We start from the raw sequence: 10,964 nt of genomic DNA on the forward strand, positions 1-10,964 counted from the left end.
TGATGCTTGGGAGGTAAATATGACGCCTGCAGTGGGCTCGGCTTGAAATAAGTTGTCCCATCCATTCCAGGTGGGGACTTCCGTCGACTACCCACGTTAAACAAGAAACTTTACCTTTACCTTTAATTGAGTGACTTTATACAAGATTAACGGATACATACTGAGATAAATCAATTTAGGCTATAAAAATTCTCACACATGTGTTAATATCCATATCAACAACAAACACTTGAACAGCTGCTGGTTAAACTTTACTGATTAAAACAAAGTAGAATTTTATGTAATTTTAGATTTTAATTATCAAGATCAAAAATACTAGATTTTGGTGTTATATGATGTTATGCAGTTGTTTAGGATCCCAAATACAAAGTTGATAAAAGTTGTTGTTGTTTTCTTTTCTTTTTCTTGTTGTTGTTGGTGGTGTTTTCTTTTTTTTTATTTTAATATTCTTTTTTTTTAAATTTGATACACAATTATTTTCAAAATAAGTAGATTATTATTAGTCTTGGTGATTGTTGGTCCAGCTGTATTATTTTTGTTGCTCCTCTTCGTTTCCTGTCCTTCATCGTTTCTATGCTATAAGTAAAAGTTAATGAAAATATGAGGTTATATTAAAAAAAAAGTAGGATAGTCTCAATTAAAACGCTTCATGAGCCAATATTCATGTACCGAGTTTAACTTACAAACAGCAAATACTCAGAACGCAAGAACGCAGAAATTTTAAAATAGTCAAAACTATATCGACCGTGGGTTCTTCGGACCTAGATCGTTGACGGGCAAGTCATTCAGTAAGAAATATTGACTCTCAACCTTTAAAATATTTTTTCCTGGAAAAAAACACGCTTTATCCGTCTTTTAGATCGACTTGATACTACATGAAAATTTTACATATGAAGGTCACTCAAGAACATGTGTCAATTCAACATGCTACATGCACAAATATAAATAGAAAATAGTTACCACCATGTAATCAGCAAAGTATATTATTGTCTTAATGTACATTTACCATCATGTCTTGTGTGATAGTTGCAATAAAATATGATTAAACTAGTCAGTATAGTTTTGTTGAGCAAACTTTTAAGTATGAATACAGTTTAACCTGCTGTTTTAGATGCCACCTGTATTTTAAGCAGCCACCAAGCAATCAGTAAATTTACCCCTTAATTGACTTTTTGTTCGTCTTAAGCAGCCAGCTGCCTTAAACAGCCACACTGAAACCTTCCTGTGTATGAATGCAGATTTGACCGTATACGAGTAACTGTACCAGGGAAGCATGAGAAAGGACAAACACTAAGCATTGGTATGACTTGAATCTGAAACTGCTAATCAATGAAATCCAGATAGCCCTTTGACTTATGAAAGCTGGACAAGATTTGCCTATCTTTGTGGCCATATTGTGCAACGAAATGGAACGTGTCGGCGATATGTAAACTAGGCTTTGTACTGATCACTCCGGTGAAGTTTCGTTGAAATCCAGCCAACAGTTTGACCTGTGAAAGCCGGACAATCTTAATGCGGAAGGAAATAGTCACATGGTAAAGTTGTAAGAATCCCCATACTTGAACTAAGCGTAGTTATGTTTTCTAGTGCTTTAGATTGCAGTACTTATGCCCCATACATAGGAAACCGGCATTATTGAGAGTGAGGGGTAGTACATATATTGCTGCGTCTCATGAAAAGACAATAAAAAACGAGTTTTATTCAGCTTTGTGACGATCTATGCTTCAAAAGAATGTCCTTGTATGAAAAATAGTAGATACATATTTGCGTATTTCGTACCAAGAGAATAAGATATTTACGAATACATAATATTTTCCCCTTTCTTTGTAAAACGTACGTAAAACTGAGATGAAATTTTGCTTAGGGAGTAAAACTGACAAACAAATGTTAAGAATTTAAGTTACATTAATGGCAAATTAAGATTGACAGCATTATACTGCTCCGTACCTATTAATTTACACTATTGTTCATTTCTGACAAGGACATTTTAGCCATGATTTCAGTTTGGCATTAACTAATGTCAAACTAGAACATGTTTGGCCATTCCATTGCGTTAAAAAGCGATATAAAGTTCATGACAAACCCTTAATACTCACTTTTTGCTATGCAGATAAGACTACCGCCTGTGCAGAATTGATCCGGTGGATCACAGTCGTACATGCAAACCCCCGCACCTCCATTTGCAAGAGTGCATCCCTGAATATGACGTGAAAGAGATGTAATGTACTTGATAACAAGAAACTAACGCCTGACGGCATTTTGGTCGGGTTTTCCGAAGGTGATAATGAGTTCTAATAATGGCATTCAATAAATAACCTAATAAAACTAATAAGTAATATTGAAAGGAAAAAAAATGGACAGGTAAAAGATGAAATTAAAGAGATAAAATTGTGTAAAAAAATAAAAGTTTAGAAACCCACAACATTTCCAGTGTTTATATCCCTGTAACCTTGATCTTTGACCCTGAAATCAATGGGGGTCAGGAACACATCAAGACCAACATACCCATGAAGTATCAAGGTCCTAGGAGAAATACTTATCCAGATATTTAGCGGAAACCATTTGAAATATACAGGTCCCTGTGGCCTTGACCTTTGACCCAGTAACCCCAAAATCTGTTCGGGTCATGAACACATTAAGCCAATATACTTATGAAGTTTCAAGGTCCTTGGTGAAATATTTGCCCAGATATTGAGTGAAAAAAAGGTTAACATGTTCAGGTCCCTGTGAACTTGACCTTTGACCCAGTGACCCTGAAATTGATAGGGTTCGTGCAAACATCAAGAACAACACACCTATGAAGTCCAGATATTGACATGAACAAAAAGGTTAACACGTGACTCATTATTCCACTCGTCCGCCCACCAATCCGCCCGGACACCCTAATTTACAAGCCGAATGTTTCTTCAAAAACCCGGCCAAAATAGCGTGGGCAATAACACATGAAATTCTGGATATTTCTGTTTTACGTTTGTGGTATAAAAACACATCCGTTCTTTGCGCAGACATTTTGAAAATGATGAACACTAATCTGCAGTAGAATCTGAATAGAAATTGCCAAGCTTCAGTTTAAGAGCGTTACAGACCACAGGCATCAGACCAGAAAGAAAATGCCACTATACATGTTATACTATTTACTACCCCGATGTATTCTATAAGAACCATTGTCATGAACGGGAAAAATGCACTAACCCATTTCAATCGTTCCTTCCTCACCTGAAACGCGCAGTTTGGTGTGTTGGTACCAAGCATATTGAAGATGCGGTAAAATTTATCTTTCATGTCACATTGTCTCAATATTTCATATTGCAGAGATACGGTACTTCACATATTATATGATTTCGTCAACGTTGCGTGAATGTCCTTTATGAACATGCGGTCTAGAGATCACAGCATTGTGCACATGTTAGTCGAAATGTAAACAAACAAAACCAGAATACAAAATATTCACAGTTATACAATAAAACTCGAAATGATGCGCATGTATGATGCATATGTACATTTTAGCGTACACGTGTAGTTAAATGACGGCTGACATACATTTTCGCATCAGCCAGTCAGAAAGATTTTATAATATACAACAGCACTTCATTTAGGAAGTTTATCCATTGCTGTAACCCGGTAACGTTGACGAAACTATAAGTACCGCGCAGTATTATTAGTATGGCGTTTTTAGTTTTAGCAACATGTAATTAAACAGTACTTAGCACTCTCGTTTAAAATAAACGATATTGGAATTAAGTTATTCATTCTCGAAAGTTTCAAAAGCATTAGATCATATTAAACATAAAGCGTATTCAAACATAATTACGCGTTGCCAGTATTAAGGACTCGTCACAGCTGAGATAGTTTAGCATTATTGCAATACACAATCGGTATTAAAATTGTGTTTCTAAAACATGTGCTCATTAGCTAAATCCTCAATATCTGTGTGAAAATAAGGGATGCGTTTTGTATGATTGCAACACTGTGAGTTGCTCTAATTAGTGACAAAAGACTGAAACAATAGGAGTTCGTACGAGACTTGGATAGACAAAACGACAGTGAGGTAACAATATATTCTTATATTGTTTTATTCACGTGTTGTAAGCTACAATATAGAATACCCATTTTAAGAAAATCAAACTGGAAGTTAGAAATAACAGGAAAAAAAATAATTAGGTCACGAGTCATCATATACCTGTCAAAATTTGTCGTTAGTTTTCACGAGCTGTCAAAATTATTTTTCTCTCTCTATTCTGCGAATGCATTATTTTTGTAAGTATCTTGGTCGGATATTATAGTGTGTAACTTACTTTACATTCCACATTAATATTTGTGCTTGAAATTGCTTTGTTGAGCTCACCGAAGTCACGTACGAATTTCTATTGTTTTAGTTAAGTGTCTGTTATAAAGGTACCAAACTTCAATATTGAGATATAAGAATTGTTCCTTTCTGGTAGACAAAGGAAACTATTTGGGTGAATCATAACATAACGGTTTTTGGAAAGAACTGAATATTCTTTGGGTTTTTGTTATTCACCGGAAATTCAAAACGTGACATCACCTTAACATATATAAGTCAGTGAACAAGATAGTACTAGATTAAACAATTTATGTTGTTTTAGTTGAATTGTAGATCTATTGAGAAAAAAGAAATTAAATACAGTTTTCAAAATAATTTTTACGGGTCCGGGAATCGAACACCCGACGAAAAACGGATACCGTTACCGCTCGGCCAAGGAGGAATTACTGTTTGCATCGTAAACGTAGTGTTTTGACGTAAATTTATGCTATTGTTTTGTTTGTTTACATATCAAAGCGCCTTATTACTATGCGGTACCTATATAAACTAGGCGTTGTTTCTCTGAGATAAGAAATGTTAAAGGAATATGACCGCTACACAATTGATGATAAATCCCCACTTGCTCAATATTATGGGTGGAATTTTAGACTAGACGGCGTTGAAATGCACTGCACTGACTGACTTGTTATGAATGGATTGTATATTTACTAATTTTGGCGGTTACCGCCAAACATACAACATCCATAAGACACATTTACCGAACGAGAAATGCGCGACTTGAATGGGATAATATGTTTACTCGTTCATAATAGATTGCCTAGGGGTAGGGTACTATAACATTTACAATGGCATTTTCTTTCTCCTCTGGTGCAAGTGGTACAGACTACAAGACATTTTACATTTCCAGGTCTGTACTCATCAATGTTTCAAGTTTGAACTTCTCACATTTAAAATGCTGAATTTTCTTTTTGAATAAGCAAGATTGTTATTAAATTTTGTATGAATGAACTAATTGAAGACAGCGATTTAAAATTTCGTCTATTTAAATATAGAACAAAGCTATTTACAACTTTAAAGTCTATGCATTGCGACGTTTTGGACACAGGTTAGTGTCTGCCAACCTCGCTGCGTGAAATAATAAAGCAAATTTGAACATCGTAACTTACATCACCGAAGTTTGCACAAGCATTGGCAATGGCAAAAAATACAGCCAGACAAATCTGAAAAAGATGAATGACTCAGATAATGTATTCTGTCACAGTATAATACGTTAAACAGTAATATGAAACTATGTGCAATGCTTATATTTTTACAGAGTGACACAGAAATAACAAGCAAATTCGATGAATTGGTACTCCCGCCGAAAGGGTCTGTGGTGAGGAACGGCAAAAAAATATATCCATCAAAAAGTTAAGAATGTTACAAAGAAGCAAATTATTTCATTAGTCAAAATCAAGTTAACAGAAATTAAATGTTTTTTTTTTTTAAATTTTATTTCTTTTTTATTTTTATTTTTTAGGGGTGGGCGGGGGGGGGGGGGGTGGGGGTGAGGGTACAAAAGTTTACATGTTGATTATTATAAATATTGATGGAAAATTAAAAATGGAAAATTAAAAATGAAAAAAAAATGGGGGTGGTGGTGACCAAGGCAAGGGGACGAGCAGGTGTGGGTACACAACTTCACATGTTTATAATAAATGTTCATGGAAAAGAATGAAAAAAAGTTTAATGAAATTCTTCCAGTTGGTTGGTTTGTTATGTACAAATCTGTGGATTTTCAAACAATTAAAGGGCAATAACTGTATGGAAAATTGACCACTAAAAAAAGAAAATAATGGGCATCATCAAAGTATGTTGCTTCATATTTATTTCAAGTTTGATGAAATTCTACCTGCTAGTAACTGAGAAATGGCTGCGGGCGGACATTTTTGTGCATTTTTCATTAAATCAAGGCCAATAACTCTAAGGGAAATTGACCAATCGAAAAAAAGACTTGAAGGGCTTCATCGCAGTATCTTGGTTCATGTCTGTTTCAAGTTTGATGAAATTCTACCTGCTAGTTACTGAGAAATGGCTGCGGACGGAATGTTTCATTAAACCAAGGGCAATAACTCTAAGGGAAATTGACCAATCAAAAAAAACTTGACGGGCATCATCGCAGTATGTTGGTTCATGTTTATTTCAAGTTTCATGAAATTCTACCAGGTAGTTGCTGAGAAATGGCTGCGGACGGACGGACAACGCCATTTCAATATCCCACTCCCGATTTCATCGGCGGGGATAAAAAAGGGCAAGGAAAATGTCAAACAGGAAAAGCCATGTTTAAAGAACGAAGCCGCCTATATAGCGTTAATATATTTTTATTTATTTATTTGAAATCGATTTTGACAAGTTCTACAACTTATTTTAATCACACTCGACATCTCATTCCTGATGGAATCCATCGCTACAAGGGTATGAGAGAAGAGGCCAGTTTCCCTTTAAATGTTAAGCTATAGGTACGATTTTTCACGTCTTTTGGTATTGCGCGGCCGGGGATCGGACCCACGACCTCCCGCACTCGAAGCAGATGCTCTAACACTGGGCTTTCAAGGCTCCGTTCATTACAATGGCAATATCTTTGAAAATACCAAAATACTAGGATCGTTAACCGTATAGTTGGTATTTCGGATTTTCGACACCCAAGTATTACTTTCTTATGAGCGGTTGAAAATAACTGCAAATATGTTATTCAGCAGCCAGGTAATATCAATAAAATAGATAGTTCAACATGTACGTATTATATTAAATTAATTTAAAGTTGATAAACAACCTAACTTCACCATACAATACTGTGATTTGTTAACAGAATTATTAACCGAAATGTGCAAAGAGATTATGCATTTCCTCCTAAAGAAAATGTAACATTGCATATTTCTTCAGCTAAATATAAGTTCTTTTCAAAAGTTATTGATTGAAAAAAACTTACCGCAGCAAGTAATATTATTCGCTCCATGTTATCCAATTGAGAACTGTTTCAGTTATCAATTTTTTGAAGGAATATTTGCATTGTGTTTTCTGCATCCTTTTATAATGTAAAGCAACAAAAAATCTTAAAGCCATAGGCCACGAGTCAGTCTAATCTTCCAGTCATCAATTTTTAAATAAGTGTAAACAATTGTATTTTTTGTTCGTCTTTGGTGGTATTTTTTCTTTTCTTTTCTTTTTTCTTTTCTTTTCTTTTTTCTTTTCTTTTTTTTTTTCTTTTTTTTTTTGAATTCTCATAATTTACAAAAGGTAAAGTTACTTTCCTACTATTTACACAAAAATGTAAAAAAACAAAAAACGATCAGATACTTTCTAGCCTGTTCCCCTATATTCTCGCGGTACTAGTGACAATAAATACAGTAAGCAAGCAAATAAAAATATAACAGTTATTTCGTTTAATAAATCACTTAAATAATCTATCAAAACGTACCAGTTTTGATAAAAAATATAAATAAAATACTCCCGACGAATCACGTGCCAACATGTACACTTTCTACCACTTTGATTTTGTATGTCCTTGGTATTTTCGCGTAAAAGATTCTTTTTTAAGATTTTTTAAACATGCGTCCGTTAAGCAATAAAGAGTTATATAGAAAATACAAGATTGTAGTTACTGTAAATATTTGGTAATGATACATATGTTAAAAGTAAATGGCGTATTCTGAATGACACGCTGTTGACATAAAGATCAGAACTTCTGAACTAACAAACAGAACATTTCTTATAGATGTTTAGTAGCTGACTACTGAGAGTAGTGGGCACATTTCGACATGCAGGAATTTCCGTTCAGGAGAGTGATTTCGGCAATTTCCGACCGAAGAATGTCGAAATTAGATTACAAGACAGAAATAACCGGATACAGTCGAAGTGCAATGATTTACGTTGCTTAATGTGAGAGTTTGATATTCTGTGCCATCTTTAACTTTAAAGCAGATGTCGATAAATACAGCTTATTTACCTTGCCTTATATCATGTATATGGCACTGCACCTGTGCTGAATGCATGCTTTGCTGAATGCATACTGTGCTGAAATAACACATTAAGTGTTTGCTTATTAATTTCTACTGCTTTTACTGCTACTACTGCTGCTGCTACTACTGCTACTGTTATTACTGCTACTGATTCTACTGCTGCTGCTGCTGCTGCTAGTACTACTGCTGCTGTTGCTGCTACTGCTGTTGCTACTGCCACCGCTGCTGTTGCTACTGCTCCCGCTACCGCTGCTTCTATTTATATACTGCTTTCGCCGCTGCTGCTACTACTACTATTACTACTGCTGTTACTGCTACTGCTGTTGCTACTGCTACCGCTACTGCTACTACTGCTTTTGCTGCTACTGCTTCTTTTGCTGCTGCTACTGCTACTGGTACTACTACTACTGCTTCTGCTACTGTTGCTGCTGCTGGTACCGCTACTACTACTGTTGCTGCTGCTGATACCGCTGCAGCTTCTACCGTTGCGGCTACTGCTACTGCTGCTTTTCTTGCTGCTGCTACTGCTGCTTCTGTTGTTGTTGCTGCTGCTATTATTACTTTTACTGCTGCTTCTACTGCTCTGTTATTGCTGCTTATACAATTGCTACTTATGATGATTATGATAATAATGGCTGTTTTCTGTTATAGTACTAGCTGTCTGATGATGATGAAAGAGGTGATGATGACCAAAAGGATGATAATTATGACGATGTCAACGGCCATGTAAATGACTGTGATGATAATGATGATGACGATGTTGGTTATGATGATGAACAAATTGATAATGGCGGTTTCTTTTTAACTACAAGAAGATGGTAATAATGAGATAATGATAATGTCGATGGCAATGTTAACGACTTAAATTGATGAAAACGATGTTTGTGATGATATAATGACAGTTACTATTTAACCATCTGAAGAAGAGGAAGAAAAAGTAAAATAACGACGACGACGACGACGACGATGATGATGATGATATTTGCGTAAGTGAAATTAATGATTATGAATATATGTTTTTGCTGTTGTTGATGATGATGTTGGACACGATGACTATGATGATTGGATAATGATGATGATGATGATGGAAATGATGATGATGATGATGTTGTAGCTGAAAATAATGATAACCATTTGATGATGATGATTGTGATAATCGGACGATGATTGTGATGATCATGATGGTTTAAATGATTATGATGATAATAATGATATTGGATGATGACTAAATGATGGTGACAGTGTAGGTAAAAAATGACGATTATTTGTTGTTGTTCATGTTGATGAAAACGACGGTGATGATGAAGACGAAAATAATGATAATGTTATTTTTTGTTATTTTTATTGTTGTTGTTTTTGAATATGCTGATGATCAAGATATAGGACGTAGCAATGATGACGATGATTTGTTGAGGTCACGGTTGTTGTTGTTGCTGCTGCTGTTGATGATGAGGAGGAGGAGGAAGAGGAGGACAGCGATGGTTGCTTCTAAAGTGTTTTCGCGGTATAACAAATATGAAACAATATTTTGCCAAACAATACGACTATGTTGCTATCTGATTTAAAAATAAGTTTAATCACTGAATGATTTAATCTATTCTGTTTTGCTAATGGGTAAGCTCTTTTTGCGTCCATCGGTTAAAATACAAATACAAAGACCGCCTTTAAACTTAAGGGATGCAACAAATGGTAGGATTTTGATTTGACATACTGTACACCGCTTAGTTCATACAAAATGAAAAAAAAAGATACGAATGGTATGATTATTTTAACATTGTACATGGCTACGGTGGTATTATATCTGTATGGTAAAATAAAACGTAAATAATACGGTAAGTGTTTGCTCATTAACCTCTACATCCTGAGAAAAGGAGGTAAAAGTACACAGAAGACGACGTCGGCGTCGATGTATCATTTGACGATGATTGAGATGTGATGATGATGATAACACCGATGACGATGATGTCGATGATTTTTGATGATAACAGTGACGATAACTGAATGATGATGACAGTGTAGGTGAAAATAATGATGATTATGATTTCTGTTCTTCTTGTTGATCATGTTGAAGGAAACGATGACGACGACAATGACGATGATGATGATGATGATGAAGATGAAAATAATGCTGCTGATAATGTTGTTGCTGCTGTTGAATATGATGATGATGAGAATATTGGATACAGGAATGATGACGATGATTTGTTGACGTAATGGTTGTTGAAAATGATGATGATGATGATGATGGTTGCTTCTGAAGAATCTTCAATGGTTTAACAAATATAAAACAATGTTTAGCCAAAGGATGCAGCTATGTAGCTATCTGATTCAAATGTTAATGTGTTCATTGAATGATATAATTCATCCTGTTTTGCCAATGGGAACACGTTTATGCGTTTATCAGTTAAAATACAAAGGAAAGGGATGAAATAAGATAGTAAAGTAGCTGATAAGATTTTAATGACTTGACATACTGTACACCGTATAGGTCATACAAAATGAAAAACAGATTTAAAACTACTATGTTTTAACCATTTAAATAATTTAAAAAATAACGCCGAATCCATTTTTATATGAAATTGCATCAAGTGTACATTATTTCCAATATTTGTTTACATTAGATATATTTAAAACAAAAGTTTATCTTTGTTTTATATATGTGCATTTTGTTACCATCACGT

General features: G+C 34.9%; 1 protein-coding gene and 1 long non-coding RNA gene across 2 annotated transcripts; one reads left to right on the forward strand and one right to left on the reverse strand.

Moving 5' to 3' along the window:
• Window positions 1-329: 329 nt before the first annotated feature.
• Window positions 330-7,375, reverse strand: LOC128550636 (uncharacterized). The gene is made up of 4 exons (XR_008368343.1): window positions 7,254-7,375; window positions 5,452-5,505; window positions 2,097-2,196; window positions 330-576 (listed from the first exon to the last, which is right to left on the reverse strand). It is a non-coding gene; the product is annotated as an uncharacterized LOC128550636 (long non-coding RNA).
• Window positions 7,376-8,082: 707 nt separating this feature from the next.
• LOC128550581 (trigger factor-like) lies at window positions 8,083-10,497 on the forward strand. Its single transcript, XM_053529844.1, has 3 exons — window positions 8,083-8,106; window positions 8,941-9,076; window positions 10,355-10,497. The coding sequence occupies exons 1-3, from the start codon at window positions 8,083-8,085 to the stop codon at window positions 10,495-10,497; spliced, it is 303 nt and encodes a 100-aa protein (XP_053385819.1).
• Window positions 10,498-10,964: the final 467 nt, after the last annotated feature.

Source organism: Mercenaria mercenaria, chromosome 18 (genome assembly GCF_021730395.1).
Source record: "Mercenaria mercenaria strain notata chromosome 18, MADL_Memer_1, whole genome shotgun sequence".
Lineage (NCBI taxonomy): Eukaryota > Metazoa > Mollusca > Bivalvia > Venerida > Veneridae > Mercenaria > Mercenaria mercenaria.